Raw genomic sequence first — 16,711 nt, 5'->3', positions numbered from 1 at the left:
CTCCCACACACACACATACCCAGGGGGCCTCCACCTGCGGTGGTGCTGGAGAGCAGCTCACCAGCCCGGGGTCGTCTGCCCACAAAGCCTTGAGAATGATGTGCACACACCACCGCCAACACTGTTAGGACAACCATTTGGCACTTTCGTCTCCAGAGTGAGAGAAATTCCACCTTAAATTATTAACATTTAATGGAAAGCAAAGTTTGGGGGCGGGATGATGTTAATGCCCTAATTTTTTTTTTTTTTTTTTTGAGGTCTCCCTCCAGCAAACAAAGCTTTTCCTCCAGGTCATGGGAAGTGGGGCTCTGCAGTCTTATCTATGCCTCCTCCGTCCTGAGGCCGCTGGCTGCAGCTGGTGGGACAAAGCCTGGCCTCGGACAGACGGGTAGGGAAGTATCTCGGGACGCACGCTGGTCAGCACAGACCGGCTCTGCCACCCCTTCTCCAGATGGCCCGTCCTATCACCCTTTCTCGGAGTCTGGATAGTCTGGCTTGCAACCCCTGCTCTCTTCTCGGGTGAAGGGAAGTTCTGAAAGCCCTAGGCTGAAGACAGAGGTTGGACCAGAGACCACGGCTGGGGGAAGTGTGGGGTGCCACCGGTTTCTAAGGACGAAGTTCCAGGCAAGGCCAGTAAACAACCTAGTCTTTTATTTGCCCAAGGCCAGCTGTTGCAGGCACTGAGGCCCCAAGACTTCCAGAAGGGATGGAGGGAGGAGGGGTGAACCATCCTGCCTACCAGGTGCTGCCTGCCCCCATCCTGCTTCCTGCAGGAGGAGAGAGAGGAGATCAAGTGTACATTTGTGCCATCAAGTATCTCCCCAGTTTTCAGATACTATAAAAATTCAGTTGTTGTTGAGGAGGAAACTGAGGCACATTGACCCCCCAAGCCTCTATCTGCCAGTCCAAGCTTTAGCCGACACCCTCCTTCTCTCCCCACTCAGCAGAATGAGCTGCACGCTGGCAGCCTCTTGCCGGGAGGAGCGTCTCAGGAGCCCATCTGGTGGCCTGTGTGGGGGGAGGCCAGCCAGGGTCAAGCACTGTGGGTGGGGGAGCAGGAGGAAGGGTGCGGCTGGAAGAGCAGCTGCTGTGGGGGGGGCAGCACTGAATAGGGGACCCCAGCTGGGGCTCCACAATGATATCAGTGGGGGACAGGCAGAGCCCTCTGCTGTCCAGATGGGGAAACTGAGGCGGAGACCCCTCCAATCTTTGAGAAGGGAGGGGCCTGCCATCAGCTATTCAGGTTCATTCATCTTCCCCCAGGAAGGCACCACGGCCCAGGAGCTGGAGTGCCTCGTCAGCGGCCACTCAGTGTTTAGACTGAGACACAGGAGTAGAGAGCTGCCGGGTCACCTGGCCGCACAGACCCCTCCACTCCTGACAAACTGAGGGGCACCCTCCCCCACCTCAGCTGCTGGGAGAGGGAGTGCTGGGCTCGGGCGCCTGCCCGCCTGCCTGCCTTCCCCTGCTCACGTGCCTGAGAAAGGCTCATTTTTAGCACCTGGCCTCTTTTCCCTGCCTGGAGGGAGCTCAGGGGACAGAGTAGGGAAGAAAGCAGCCAAGGGAGACAGGGAGATCTGGAAGCAGGGCCCAAGGGGATGTCTGATTGTTCTGTTCTCCCCACCCCAAGGGGGCCCAGGCACAGAGAAGGGCCCTTAGCCGCCGTGCAGCGTGGATATGAAGAGGATGCTGTCCTGGTCCTGAAGCTGGTAGTCCAGCTCACCCTGGTCCAGAAGAGAAATAAGAAGACCGTCAAGGGCACTTTTCCAGTTTCTCCCCAGGTGTTGAGAGGGAAAGAGGGGGAGCCTGGCTGCTCTGGGAGAAAAAGATAGGATCTACCAGAAAAAAAACGGGTACACTATACATTAACTACTAGCAAATCTCCAGGGTGGAGCAGAGCTCATCACTTCCCCCAGCTACCCATTCCTTCCTCACTTGGGGTGGGAGACTCAAGTAGCCTCAGTCTGGAGGCCAGATTGGGACAGAGGATTACATAGCCACCCTATGTGTGTCTCATGAGAGGCCCAAGGCTTTCCTACCAAAGCAGTGAGGGGAGTGGTTGAGGGAGGGCTGTCCCCCGAGGTACTGACCAGCAGTTCCCAGTCGGCATCGTTAATCAGCACCAGAATCCCTGGCCGCCTGTGGGAAAGATGGTGGTGAGTAGCAGGGCGTGAAGGGCGGGAGCTGGCTGGGGCAGGGGCAGAGGCTTAGACATTTGGGCCGCAGGAGTGTGGTGGGAGCCTTTTCTCTCGAGGGTCCCCATTAAAGTTCTCCCAGGGAATGGAGGCAATAGGAAAGTCTGAGGGCCAGATGCAACACAGGTGCAAATTCCACTGCCACCTCCCAGACCTCGGGCAGGTCATTTTGTTGCCCTGAGCATCAGTTTCTTCATCTGAAAACAGGGTAAATCACAGTGCCTTCCTCACGAGCTCTGCGGGAGGATGAAGTGGGATGATGCGTGTGAGGTGCTTGCTTGCCAGGGTCTAGCATGGGAACCACTGGTAGCAGCCTATCTTTCCAGGGGTCTAACCTCACTGTCCTAGGCCTCCCGCATGCGCGTCCTGGAGAGGAGGCTACCTTGGCTTTTCTGAATCAGGGAAACCTGCTAGTGGCCCCAAGCCCCTGAAGGCCTGAGAGCAGCCCTGCCTGGAGTAAGGCAGGGCAGGCCGATATTTGGACAGGTACCTTAGCCTGGTTCCTGCTGGCAATGACCCAAAGAGCATTGCTGTCCTTGGAGGTGACCTCCACGACTGTTGGACCATGACCTGAGCCACAGGCTGGATGGCAGCCCTAGCCCCCAGGGCCTACTGGTGAACCTCTGCTTCGAGGCAGATGAACAAGTCCCACAAATGCCCTGGCCACTTCTGTGACATATCAGGCTGGCCTTGTTGTAGGAGTATAGTGATTTCATGGCACATGGAACCTGGATCTTTTCCTAGGAGGCTAAGCCGGGCCTGGGACAGATACAGAAGCTTTGGGCTGGGCTAGGGGTGTCCCCAGTGAGCATGAATGTGCGTGTGTGTGCACACACATGCAGTGACTCCCTGTAATCCTAGACCTGCACTGTCCAGCCCGGTATCTACAAGCCACATTTAAATTTAAATTCCATTTAAGTAACACTGAACACTTACTTCCTCAGTCACACTAGCCACATTTCAAGGGTTCAATATCATCATGTGCCTAGTAGCTACCGTACTGGACAGCACAGATAGAGAACATTTCTATCGTCACAGGAAGTTCCATGGGAGAACACTGTCCTAGGTTGTCAAGCGATGAGAGAGCGCTTGGGTAGCATCTTTTCCTCAGTAATGTCTGTATGGAGAAAGTAGCTGAGGCCCAGAGAAGTGAAGTAACTTGCCCAAGGTTCCACAGCAAGTTTGTGGCAAGCAGAAGGTGGAATCTAAGTTTTTTGATAAATTTACCAGTCTCCTGACCCAGGTTTTGAAAAAAACCCCCAACAGTCCAATGTGGTAACAAGAAAACTGAAAATAAACTTCAACAGAGCTGGACAGAGGCAGCCTTTTCCTTGGAGGGCTAAGAGGAGGATAAAGGGAGAACAAGACCCAGAGGAGGCTGTGCTTGAACCAAGAACAGGGGCTCAAACTGCCTTCCCTTCACCTGCCCTCCTCAGGGAAGGGAGAAAGGGACTCACACGCTGTCTCCCCGGATGAACAACTCTGGCCGCTCTTTTAGCAAGTTCTTCTTGATCCAGACAAGGAGGTTCCGGATGTCCCCTGGAGAAGAAGGCACAAAACAAACTAATGTCAAATCCAAATGATTCCTGGCCCTCAGGGCCTTGCCTGGACCAGGAGGAAGTGAATATGGGGCTGAGAGGGCCTCTTTTAGGCCGGGCTGTCATGGCCCCTGAACTAGTGGATTCCCAAGGTGAGGAAATGGACCTGGAGAGGTCTTCAGAGAAAAGTGGCATCTGGCACTGCTGAAAGCTTGAAGAAGAGGCAATGGGGATGCAAGGCAGACAGCAAGAGGAATGGTCACGTCTGAAAGGGTTGAGAGACAGACCTCCACCCACTAGCCCTTGAAGATGGTCTGAAACCACCATGGGTAGGCTTCTGGGAGAGCCCCTCCACCTTTATCTCCCCAGCCAGTCCCAGATGGGGAGCATTCGGCTTTGCTCTTGGAAGGTCTGCATATATTTCCCTTTGTCAGGGAAGAAAAACAATTGCTGTGCCGATAACATCATTTAATTTCCTCTGACAGAAGGAGAGAAGGATCCTTCACCAGCCGGAGACGCTGACAAATCACTGCCCCTCTACTCCCCCTTCACAGAGCCCTCCAGGCCAGGGGCGGCCACCCTGAAGAGGGAAGAGGTTCAGGGTCGAAAGGGCCTCTCCTGCTCAGCTAGACACTGCGATCTGCCTCTGTGGTTCTGGGACAGCCACCAAGCTCAGTACATCATCTGGAGGCTCAGAGCCACCTGTCTCCCAGGCCTTCTCTCCTTTTCTGGGAGCCAGGTCCCAGGCCACAGCACACTGAAACCTGGCTCTATCACCTCCTCGAAGGCTATGGCTCTCAACAATCTACGGCTCAAACAGAGCATCCCTGAGGCTGCAGGAGTAGCCTTCTCAGAGACTAGCTGAGATGACAGCTAGTCTCTGAGAAGCCAGCAGAGGGCTGGAGGTTAGCCATCCCCATCCTGAGTCAACGTCTCAGAGGGGTCTCTGTCCTAGGTCCGTGCCTGAGACAAAGCTCAGGGACTAAGCTGGAGAAGGGTCCAAGCAGTGCCTTGGTTTCCCTAACTGAAGGTGGACTCCTGGCACGCAGGCGAGGGAAAGGCTGCCAATTAAGGAGAGGCCCAGCGCGTGTCACACACAGCACCAGCCTTGGGCAGGGTTTTAAGGCACTCAGGCAGGCTGCACCCTGGATGGACTGGTTCACTCTGCTCTGTGCCAGCTTCCCTGGATCGTACGCCAGTAGAGCACAGGGCCATGGGCAAAGTGTCCACAGACTGAGACTGCGCCTTTCAATTTTAACTCCTATTTTTAAACAAAGCAGATGGGAGTCTTCACGGTCCCTGGAGCGGGCAGGGGACAGGGAGTGTTGCCTCCAACTAGCTGCAGTCCATTTAGACTCCTGGCTGGGTTCCTCCCAGAGGCCTGGGTTTCAGAGGTTTCCCCTTGGCCTCCATCTTGGCACTGTCTGGTGGGCCGCCAGCCCATACATCTTGTGGCCGCTCGATAGAGCCGCCGGGGTCTGACACATTCATCAACCAGCCCCGGCAGGCGGGGTTGTGCCTGTGTGCGCAGAGGCACTGAGGGACTGGGCAGTGCCTGGCCTGAGGGCCACCAGCTGCACCTCCACAGCCCCCACTGGCCTGTTCAGAACCAGGACCCAGTTGGGTGGCAGCCCTGGCTCCCTCCGAGAGGGGATTTCTGCTCCACTCTCGTAGGCTGGGGGTGGTGGGGAGGACTAATGGTCATGTCGGGGTCATCCAAGTGATGGCACCATCGTGGAGGCCCCAAGGGGTGGGCTTGGGGGGAGTCTGCTGTGGGTGCTGGCTCATTTATCATGATGCTTCTCTTTGCTGAGGTCATTCCCTCCCTCCTCTGCGCCCCCCAGGCCTGCCCACATTCTTGATAGCCTGTTACCATGGTGAGGCCACCGCATCACCACCCGTATTGTTCCCCCATGCCTGGATTTGGAGGTGGGGAGAGGTGGAACTCCCGACTCCCTTCGCAGGCTGCAAGGGCCACTCTGCCTAGCCTGAAACACACCCCCAGGGACATCGTGCTAGGCTTGCCGAGGCCCAGACAATATGCAAATAGCCTCTAAGCCAGATGGTCAGCTTCCAAAGGCGCCCAGGGGAGGAGGAAGGGTTAAGCAGAGTCAGGGGCTGGTGGCTCGGGGATGGCTCTGGGGAATCTCACTTGCACCTTCCCCCTCTGTGTCCTTCTGCCTTCCCACTGCTACCGATGGTGGCTTCCCTCGTGGGATCCCACGCAATCACTCACAAGACAAATATTTACTGAGCAGCTACTACGTGCCAGGTGCCAGGGAGACGGCGGAGAGTAAGGCGGACACAGAGCCTACCCTCATGGAGCTAAGAGGCCAGCAGGGGAGACAGACATTACTTAATTAGTCGTGACAAACGCCCTCTCCTTTGTGTGGGATCAGGAAGGGCTCCCCTGAGGATATTAACACTGAAGCTGAGGCCTGAAGGATGAGAAGCGTGGGATGCGGGAGTGTGCCAGACAGAAGGAAGAACATATGGGAAGACCTGAGGCAGGCTGGAGTTGGCAGGTTCACGGTAACAGAACAGAGAAGGCCAGAAGATCAGCCTGAGACAAGGCCAGAGAGGTAGCCAGGGCTGGACTATGCAGGGCATGTGTGGACCTTGAGAAGGGGCTGCTTGGCAAGAGGCCTCTCCCTCCTCGGGAGCCCCAGGGGTATTTCCTGAGTGTGAGCCCCAGCATGCAGCAGGGAATCTCTCACACAAAACGCCCCTGAGACGTTTACTGAGCACACGGACAACTGTGGGCGGAGCGGGGGAGGAGGACTGGTTAAGAATGGGACTCAGCCCTGGGTCTGAGTTCAACTCCATCACTTCCTGGTTATATGACCTTGGGCAAGGAATTCTCTTGAGCTTCCTTCCTCGTCAAATGGGAACTGTAAGCATGCCTCATAGTGTTGCTGTGAGGCTCAAATAAGATGGTCCACATAAAGCTCTTGGCACTGTGCCTGGCATAGCGATGCTGTAATTCTTCTACGAGCCAGAGGAAGAACCTGTACCCTTTAATCTCTCTTGCTGCCCTAAGCTTCCACATGCTCTGCCCAGGGGCCTGGCACCTCGAGGACATGCTTAGGAAGCTCTGGAGGGTGAGGTACAGTGAACTATTGAACAGACACTGCTGGGACTGGCTGGGGTTTTCTGTGGGATCCACTACCTTTCTATCAGACCTGGAGAGGGAATGAGAGAATGGGGGCATTGGGAGAGTGGCACTTTAGATTTTCAAACTCCTAAGATGCTCCCTGGACAACCCAGGTGGAAGGAATCACACTCTGAGGGCAGGCAGCCCAGGGCAGGGAGATGAGCACCCCAGTGTAAGGTTTCCAGTGCAGGAAGCCTTGGGACCTGGCCTGCCTACTGGGGGAAGAGCAAGTGATGGGAGCTACTGCTCCAACGGCAGAGGGGTTAAGAGCTCGGGTTCTGGAGCCGGAAGGCCCTGGGCCGTGCACTAGATGGCCCTGGGTGGGATATCACTTGACCTAAGTCTCAGGGTTATCCTCTAACAAATGAGGATAATAATCCAAACTCCTAATGCCAGCAGCAGGCCCAGCAGTGTCAAACAGACCAGACAAATGCACATTTGCCCGCAGTGGCTCAGGATTGCTTATCCTGTGGGCTGCCAGAACCTTCTCCTAAAGGCTGCTGGGAAAGGGGCACCACACATGCCCTTCTTAGCACCTACAAAGGGTCCCACCAGAATCCTGTGCCCCAGTGGATTTGTCCTTGTCTGGGGACAATAGCCACCCACTGTGGCAGGGCTCCCGTGGTGTCCTAGCTCTCTGGTCTCATCTGATATTGCATCCCGGCTGCGGTGGACCCTCATCCAGCCTCTTCTTGAAGGCCTCCGGGGAGAGCTTTTCTCCCAACCAGAAATCTGGCTTCCTGTCCCTCCCACCTACCGAGCCTGGCTAGTCCTGGGGACCACGCCAACAAATGTGGCTCCGCTTCCCCACACCATGCAGACTTGGGAGAGACGGATCCCCTACGTCTTCTCTTCCACAGGTTAAGCCGCTCCTGTCCCCACCAAGTCCACCAGGCTCCAGGACAGGGCTCTTCTGGGAGCCCACCCCAGGCCTTAGTTGAAAGGGGAGAAGAAAGAGCTGGGATGGGGGGAGTAAAAGACAAGAGAGGGTAGAGGGAACATCAGAGGGTCCATTTACAAGTGAATGGGGGTAAGAATGGAGCAGTTTGTGGGCTAAACTGGCCTCAGAAGGAGGTTTACAGATGTGCGTGGGGACGCTCCTCATTGTTTAATTAAGCAGAAAGTGGATCTTTTCAAAAGCAATTTTGCACAGGGACTGAGAGTGGTTGGGGGGAGAGGAGGGTGGTGGGGAGGGGATCAGCAAACAGGCCCCAGAGCAGAGAAAGGAACAGCTGGCCCCAGAGAGGCTGTGAAATGCATGCTAAGCAGTTTAAAGCGCCTGGGAGCTCCCTAGCCAGCCCTGCCTCCCGCACCAGCCCCCCTTTAATACAATGGCACGGCAGAGGGGCAGGGAAAGGTGAGGCAGACGAGTCTCTTCCTGGGGGCCAAGGCAGGTAATGCCCACATTGGGACGGCCGAGGTTTTGGGTTCGCTTCAGGCCACTGACCAACCATGGGCTGCGAGCCTTGTGTTGAAGGGATCCTTGAGGCATAAAAGCCAGCTCTCGGTGGCCAGTGCCCAAAGCTGGTGGGTGCCTCCCAACCTTGGCCACTCAAGGCCTATTCCATGGAGGTGGTGGTTAAGACCCACCCCCCTTTCCCCTGCACACGCAACTTGGATCAGTGCACCCTGTTTCCCAGAACCATATACTTAGATCTGGAAGCAACTTTTCCAAACTGCAGATGTCAAACAGATAACCAGCTCACTCCAGACTAAATCCAGCCCAACTTCCCATTTTACAGGTGGAAAAAAAAGAGGCCTGCAGAAATAACTAATGTGCCATCACGTGCTGCCAGGGCTCCTCTCTTGCGATCTCACCCACTTTGGCCTTGCCCAGCCTCTTCTCCCAAGTTGGCTGGGTTGGAAGCTCTCCCCTGGCCCAGGACCCAGGGCCCTGTTTAGTCCCCTTGTTTGTGAGCCTTGTCACAATCCATGATCTTATGGCTGCTATTTTCTCTGCTGGAGTCTCCAAGACCTGCTTGGCCAAGTGGCAGCCCCTGGGCTGGGAAGGCTGCCAGATGGCAGATGTGGGCACGGGCTTGGGGGGGAAGAGTGTTACTTTCCCAGTGGCACCAGGCCCCTGCCCTCCTGTTGGGCTCCGTGTGCCAGGGTGAGGCCTGGTAGCTGCCAACCAGCTCTGTGGCTGTGATGTGACTTACACCTCTGGGCACAGAAGGGCAAACATGGAAGCCAGAGGTAGAGATCCACAGCCAAGGGTCCAAAACTGAGCACATGGGCCATTTCCGCTTGCCTCTCCTGCTTCCTTTTCTTTATTCCAGGGTGGGAAGGATAGGCCCTCACCTGTCCCCTAAGCAGTAGACAGGGGATCCAAAACCTGGGTCTCAGCCCAGCCTCCCTACTTGAGTAACTGTGGACAGGTCACTCTCTTTCTCTCTCTCTGTGAGGTTTGGTTTCCTTGTCGATAGATAATATATACTGGGCTCATTATGAAAATTGAAATAAGTAGCTGTTGGAGGCATGAAAGAAAGTGTAAAAACTGGAAAATACACCGCACGTTTGAGATGTTATGTGATTCAGGGAACCTCTAGGGATAAATGGTAATGGGTTGGGGCTTCCCTGGTGGCGCAGTGCTTGAGAGTCCGCCTGCCGATGCAGGGGACACGGGTTCATGCCCCGGTCTGGGAAAATCCCACATGCCGCAGAGCGGCTGGGACCGTGAGCCATGGCCGCTGAGCCTGCGCGTCCGGAGCCTGTGCCCCGCAACGGGAGAGGCCACAACAGTGAGAGGCCCACGTACCGCAAAAAAAAAAAAAAAAAAAAAGGTAATGGGTTAGTGGTACCATGCAAGGACGGCGGCGGCCCTGACATCTGCTTCTGAACCCCAGCTCTGCCATTTATATAACAGCATGACCTGGGGTAAGACTTTTGACAGCTCTGGGTTTGGGTTTCCACTTTTTAAAATGGGAATAATAATGATAGCTACCACCTAAGAATTTGTGACAATTATTGGTACAACCAGCTGGGGCTTTGCCTACCATGCCACACTCAGCCTGTGCCCCTTACAACACTGGCCTTCCTTCAGGTCCTTGACCACCCCAAGGCCTTCTGCCCAGGGGCTTCACAAGTGCCGTCCTCTGTACTTGGAGTGGGCCCCCTGCATCTCTACTCTCCCTCCAATTTATTAGGGTGGCTTCTTTCCGTTCCTCAGGCCTTAGCCTCAAGGTCACCTCTGTAAAGAGGCCTTCCCTTACCACCCTGTTGTCTCATTCAAAGCACCCTTTTGTTCTCCTCATGCCAGTGATGACCACTTGTTCAGTTACGCGTTTGCGTGTTTACTTCTTCACCGCCTGGCTCCACTTCCATTACTCTGTAAGCTCCATTAGGGCAAGAACCATATCTGTTTCGCTTACGACCAAATACCCAGCAACTAGTACAGTGCCTGGCACAAAGGAGACATTCAAAAACACGTGTGCCAATTACAGGAAAGAATAAAGTACTTACTTCCATGCCTGGCACTTGGTGCCAATGAATGAATGAAAGGGGCTGGAATGATTAAACTCGGGGACTTGCATGCCAAGCAAAAGCAGGGGGAAATAAATAATAACTGGTGATGTTTTAATAACTTCCCAGATAAGTCTTTATGGCTGAATCTTTGAGAGGCTTCTGAGAGCCCCTTGTTCTCTACCAAGGCTGCACAGCCATCTGTCAAACTAAGAAACCATTGCCTTTATCATCTTGGGTCTTCCCCCACCAGGGACACAATCCCACAGTCTTGACATTTAACCCCAGCCTAATGCCCACACCCAGCTCCAGGGGGCAGTGCCCTCTGTCCCTTAGTGAGTGTCCCCTGGCCTCTGAATGTGGCACACAAACCCGCCCTATGCCATTGCTCTCCAACCCAAGGGAGGGTCAGAAACAGCCTTGGTAGCCAGGGAATCGGGGCAGTAACTGTCTGACTCTTGGCAGATGCACATCCAGCCCCAGAAGACTCCTGTCAAACCTCACCTGACCATTTTCTACTGCTCACCTCCAGGAACCTCATTCCCCTGCCTCCTCATAGAACTGATTTCATCTTCTTCCCAGAAGTATCTCAGCCCTAGGTGAGACGGGCTCTTGTCTCTGAACATTCTGCTCTTGCTAGGATCCACTGCTAGGGCTGCAGAGCACCTCCGCAGTTGCAATGTCCAGCCCCTGCCTCTAGGTTACACCGCTATTTACCCAGCTGGACCTCTGGAAATCAACTCCTCACTCCCTCCCCCTGTCTCAAGGCAGGGTCTGTCTCCCCAGTGCCTGGTACATGGTCTGCAGCATGGGAGGTGCTCAGTGCACATTTGCTAAAGAAAGGTGAACAGGTGTTTGAATGAACACATGGAAAAACCCCCGTCTCCCTTAGTCAACCTCCCTCCTCTAACCTCCTTTCTGGCCGGATGCTTTTCTTCTCATCCAAATCCTGTTTCCACCACGTAAGCCCGTCTGCATTGTTCCATTCTTGACGAAGGTTACCTCCTTCATGAGGACATCTCTCTGTTGCCGTCCAGTGCATGGTACAGCTGGCTGACACCTTCTGACCCTGAGATATAGGGATTACCATCCCCACTTCACAGATAAGAACACTAAAGCTCAGAAAAGTGAGGTGACTGGCCTAAGGGGCTAAGGGGATTCAAACTCAAGTCTGTCCAAGGAGTTCCCTGATGGCCTAGTGGTTAGGATTCCGGGTTTTCACTGCCATGGTCTGTATTCAATCGCTGGTTGGGGAACTGACATCCCACAAGCTGCGTGGCTCGCCAAAAAAAACCCAAACCAAAACAAACTCAAGTCTGTCTGAATAGAGAACCCGCGCTCGTAAGGACTAAGCTAGGCCATCTCCTCCCTACAAAGCTGGCTGATTGCAGAGAGGATGCGGAAACAACTTGGTGATCTCTCTTCCTTCCTCCTCACTGGCCAGGGAAATTCTACCCATTCTCACTTGAACAGGGCTGAGTGACCCTGTGGAGCAGCTCCTGCCCAGTGGCCCCCAGAGAGGGGCTCAGAAAGCCCATACTCACAGGGTTCCTTCTGTCCAGGCAAGGTGACCTGATGCTTCTTCACACCGTCAAACAGGAGCTCCGCACCGCCTCTGCAAAGGAGGGCCAGAGAAAGAGCTGGGTGAGCTCCTGCAAATGCCTCAGAGACTGAAAACTGAGGAGGAGGGTGGCTCCAGAGGCCCAAGAGATGCAGAGACCAAGGTTCAGGAACACCCTGGGTACCAGAGGTCAAGTCTCAAATGTGGCTTCCTGATGTGGTAAAGCAGGAGAGAAACAATTTTTATTAATATTTAAGTATCCAAATTTGCATATTCTTGTTTTTATTCCTCTGCCTTAGTGCACAGGGGCAGAGCACAGGCTTTGGAGTTGTGGGCTCTGAGATGGAGACCAGGCTCTACCTGCACCTGACGGCGAGGCCCTGGGCACGTGACTTCATCTTCTGAAGCCTTAGTCTTTCCACCTGCAAAAATGCTGAGAAGCTACCACGTGGCACACTAGAGACCCCGCGTATCTAGAGGTTTCCTTTGGCTTGGTGATGCTTTTAAATTTCCCGGCCTGTGCCCCACGCCCACCCCCGCTGCTGGCCTGGTGGGCACACCACAGTGCTGGAGGGTAAGAGACCCCACTGGGCTTAGCAATAACCCTGCCATTTGCTACAACATTATTCCTCTCATTTCATCTTCAGGGAATCCCAGGGAAGGCGGGAGGGAGGCGGGTATTATTAACTCCAACCAGTGGAGAAGCAGACTGGGGCCAGCAGTGACTTGTCCAAGGCCAGACAGGCAGTGGCTAAACTAGGATTTGAATTCTAACTGGTTTCTCGCAGAAACAACCAAGACTCCCCCAAAGGTCAGGAAGCCCCCTGAGGGCAGAGTCTGGTTCACTTCTGTGTGCCAACACCTGGCCAAGGGAAGACTGGGACAGCAGAGATGCTCAAAGCCAAGTGCAGAAGCCAGGGCTCAGGATGCAGACACTTGGGCTCTTTCAGTGCCCCACACTGCTCCTCCCCCTGGGTCTCTCCATTCCCGTCTCAGACTTCACATGGATCTTAACTGAGAAGGCCTTAACAGACTTTTGACGAATGTGATGCCTCCCACCCCACCACCCTTCCCCAATTTCAGAGAACAGAGATGTCCTGAGACAGTCCACTGGGAGGCAAAGGCAAGGCAAGCATTGTCATGGGGGAAACATGGGGCGACTGTCATCCAAACAAGGTCATGCTTTGTTGATGCAGAAATGTGGAGGGGGAGAGGAGGCCCATCTGTGGTCGTGCACAGGGCCATTTCAGCTGCAAGTCCGCACAGAGCGTCCATTTATCCCCTTCCAAGAGCCTCGTTCTCTCCTGGGTGGGGGCTGGCACATGGAGCAGCTGGGGTGGGGGAGGGTGACAGGCAAGGGGCGACAGGAGTTGGGGGTCAGAGGAGTGGGAACTGGAAGCACGGGGATCCAGGCAAACAACTCAGATTGGCCAAACCTGGTGGTGCCAGGCTCAGAGGCCAGGGCTGTTTTTCCCTTCACAAGCGGATAAAGAACCAGTCTGGCTCAGAGAGTGACCTGTCACTGCTGGGTTCACTAGCCCTCGAGGGAGGGGTTGACATTTTTGTTGTCAGCACATCTGGAGGGGAAGAAGGTGCATGCCCAGCCTCTAGAGTGATTCAGGGAGGCAGGAGGGGCCTGTTTTGGTCCCAGAAGAGAACCAAGGCCAGACTCTTATGTTCTAGAGGATTTGCTATTCAAACGCAATTAAGGCATTACAACCTAAGATACCTGTCTTTCCTCCGCTCCCCAGTTCTCGGTGGGAGGTGTCTGTTGGTACCAGTGACTGGTACAGACATTCCCAATATGGCCTTCACTTTTTCTAGTTTATCTTCATCTTTTTACCTTATATATTTTTATTTGTATTTATTTCCTCTCCACCTGCTGGCCTGGTACACAGCAGGCACTCAAGAAATATTTGATGAATGAATGAAAATGCCCATTTCCCTCACTTCTTCTCTGACCTCAATTGCATTCCCTCCCTTTGCCAATACCTCCCGGACTAAAGGAGGAGGAAAAGGGAGAAGAGGGCATCTCACATCTGTACTACATACTCTGCATCCTCTGTGACCTGAGAAAATGCTCTGTTCAGGAGGCAAGATGAGGACGGCAGAACTGGCCAAGGACAAGAGGGAGAAAGGTGGGCGAGGCCTTCTAGAGTGTTTATCAGAGCTGGTGGGGCTGAGGGGACCATATGTGCTCAGGGGAAAGAGCTAAAGGCCTAACCCAGACTCTTCAAGGATTGGGGTAGCACTGAGGGACACAAGGGAGAGAATGATGGGCAAGGCAGCTTCTTTGCAAACCTACTTAGGTTCAGAATAAAGGATGAGGGAAGTCTGCTAAGAGACGTAGGAAATGAAAGAAAGGCCGGGGCAAAAACATGCATTGAGACAGAGACCAAGAGGGAAGGAATCTGGGCTTGGCATACATATTGGGCATTCTTTTTTTTTTTTTTTTTGAGGTTTGTGGGCCTCTCACTGTTGTGGCCTCTCCCGCTGCGGAGCACAGGCTCCGGACGTGCAGGCTCAGCGGCCATGGCTCACGGGCCCAGCCGCTCTGCGGCATGTGGCATCTTCCCGGACCGGGGCACGAACCCGCGTCCCCTGCATCGGCAGGCGGACTCTCAACCACTGCGCCACCAGGGAAGCCCATATTGGGCATTCTTGCTTCCCGAGAAGCTGCAGTTCTCAGGGGACACTGGGGTGGTGGGTGAAGGGAACGCTGTCTTGCCTTGCCAGGGTTCACTACTGCTCTTGGGGGTAAGGGAGGCTGAGAGATGCTCAAACCAGAAAACGGGTGCTCAAGCTAGTCTGTAAGCTCTGGAGGGCAAAGACCATATCTTCCTCATGTGACTTCCCCACTGCTGCCAGCACAGAACCTAGCAAACGGAAGACATTTCTGAGGAACAAACACCATGTCTGACTCAGTGAGCATGACAGGTAAGCCGGCTGTAGATAAGCCTTAACACTGGCAATCTGCAGCTTCTCCCTCTTCAGCTCTGCTGAGGCCTGTCAAAGCGGCAGGGATCCTCCTAGAACCCCCAGGCTATGGGGGTGGGCATAGCGGGACAAAGGGTCAGAAAAGCAATACAGTCAGGAGGCCAGACAAACATAGTTCTAATTGGACCCGTGGGGCCAGACAATATCATCAATTAAAATGCAGTTAACATTCATGAGACTACCCCCTTGCAAGGGCCAGAAACGCTGAACGCTGGAGGGCATGGACAAAGTTCTATTTATCTTTGTATCCTCTGTGCCTGGCTCACCGCCTGGCACATGGTAGGCGCTCAATAAATGACTGGTGAATGGGCTACACAATGAAGGAGAAACATGAAAGAAACTGGGGGCATCCCATGGAAGGAAATGCATTTACGGGCAGAGGTTTTAGATTCCCATCCCGGACTTTTCCTTTCACATAAGCCTTGTCTTGTTTATCTTCACACACAAAGACAAATCTCGTCCCAGCTTTTCCATGGGACTCTGGAAATTATATCACCCATCTCCTAGGGTCTCAGCTTCTTTGCCTTCTCTCTAACCTCTGCAGTTTCTCTCAGCTCCGAAATCAGATGAAAAACCTTCTGTTTATAGGAGGCAGGAGATAGCGGCTTGAGGAGACTTCCTCCCTCCTCTGTGTTTCTTCAGTTATTGGTGTGTGTGCCCCAATCCTGCACTTTCCATCCTGTGCATACTGTACTGTCATCGGGGTTAGTCTCCTCCACTGTGCTCCTACCTTCCTTAGCCCCGCACCGCCACCTGACTCAGGAGCTGCAGGAGGCACTCAGTAATATGACTGGTGAGTAGCAGGTTTACTGAATGTACTGAAAGGGGTTCAGGTCTGTTCAACACCCCCAAATCTTGGGAAAGGGAGGAAAGGAATCTCGTCTTGGCCACACCCCCCACGAGAAACAAGGCTCCAAGAACCGTGTAAACGGAAATTGCTGCCAGAAGAAAGAAATCAGGGGCTGGAGGTGCTCCTTCGCGATCCGAGGAACTCAGATACCAGACACACGGGCCTGCTCCAAAACGGGGTTTGCAAAGAAGGTAGAGAGACCGCCCGCTAACCATCAAGCCTTTTGAGTCTGGCAGGGCTCAGGGTACGGAGAAGTGCCGAGACCGCACCTCCACGCCCCGGTGTGCGCCTCTATTCCCGGACATACGGCCTCGTGGCCCAGGCGGACCGAACCTCTCAAGCTCTCCGAGGCGGGTGCCGTAGCTCAAGGAAGTCGCCGGGAGCCTCGGCGATTCGGTCGTGACAGGCCCCAAGGCAGAGGGAGGGGAGTTCCGAGCCCGACGACTTCATTCCATCCCCACGGCGCCCCAGCTCTGTGACTCACCCGAACTCCACCTGCACTGACAAGGGCGCTGCCATGTTGAGGAAGCCGCGCTCACAGGAAACTCTCTTCAACTTCCGACGCTACTGCCTCGTTTCCGGTTGCTGCGGACGGAAGAGGCGGTGCCAGGGAAACGCTCCTGCTCAGCTATTGGAGGGAGGCCTGAAGCAGGGAGCTGAGCTTGGAGGATAGTGGGCCCGGTTGAGGGCGTTTGACTTGGTGCTTTTCCGCAGTTTAGGGATGGGGCTCAAACAACCAGGGCGGGCAGCGACTGGCATGAGCCACAGCTAAGCGGAGGAGAGCTTTGGCATCTTGGTGCTGAGACTGTGAGCCACGTTACAGTTTATCTTGCACTAGTTACCAGTTCTCTTCAGTCCGCACACCGCTTGGACGAGCCCGTCCACTCGTCTTGAATTATAAGTGACCCCCAAGTCTTTATTTGCGGCCCAGAAATCTCTCTCCTGAGCCATCGA

The 16,711-nt window shown here is 54.4% G+C and overlaps 1 protein-coding gene across 1 annotated transcript; it reads right to left on the bottom strand.

The window, feature by feature from the left end:
- Positions 1 to 629: 629 nt before the first annotated feature.
- On the bottom strand, positions 630 to 16,312 carry URM1 (ubiquitin related modifier 1). Its single transcript, XM_024762676.1, has 5 exons — positions 16,242 to 16,312; positions 11,894 to 11,964; positions 3,653 to 3,734; positions 2,091 to 2,139; positions 630 to 1,724 (listed from the first exon to the last, which is right to left on the bottom strand). Exons 1-5 carry the CDS (start codon positions 16,274 to 16,276, stop codon positions 1,656 to 1,658), a joined length of 306 nt encoding a protein of 101 aa, XP_024618444.1. The 5' UTR covers positions 16,277 to 16,312; the 3' UTR covers positions 630 to 1,655.
- Between the last annotated feature and the right edge of the window lie 399 nt (positions 16,313 to 16,711).

Source organism: Neophocaena asiaeorientalis, unplaced genomic scaffold (assembly GCF_003031525.2).
Source record: "Neophocaena asiaeorientalis asiaeorientalis breed wild unplaced genomic scaffold, Neophocaena_asiaeorientalis_V1.1 scaffold78, whole genome shotgun sequence".
Classification (NCBI taxonomy): domain Eukaryota; kingdom Metazoa; phylum Chordata; class Mammalia; order Artiodactyla; family Phocoenidae; genus Neophocaena; species Neophocaena asiaeorientalis.
The sequence above is the reverse complement of the archived record's forward strand: the minus strand, read 5'-3'. Positions and strand labels throughout refer to the sequence as shown.

Coding starts and splice junctions, on each gene's coding strand:
- URM1 (XM_024762676.1), bottom strand. CDS start 16,276: ATGGCAGCGCCCTTGTCAGTGCAGGTGGAGTTCGG. Junction 11,965..16,241: donor TCAGTGCAGGTGGAGTTCGG/GTGAGTCACAGA, acceptor CCTCCTTTGCAG/AGGCGGTGCGGAGCTCCTGT. Junction 2,140..3,652: donor TTCATCCGGGGAGACAGCGT/GTGAGTCCCTTT, acceptor TCTTTCCCACAG/GCGGCCAGGGATTCTGGTGC.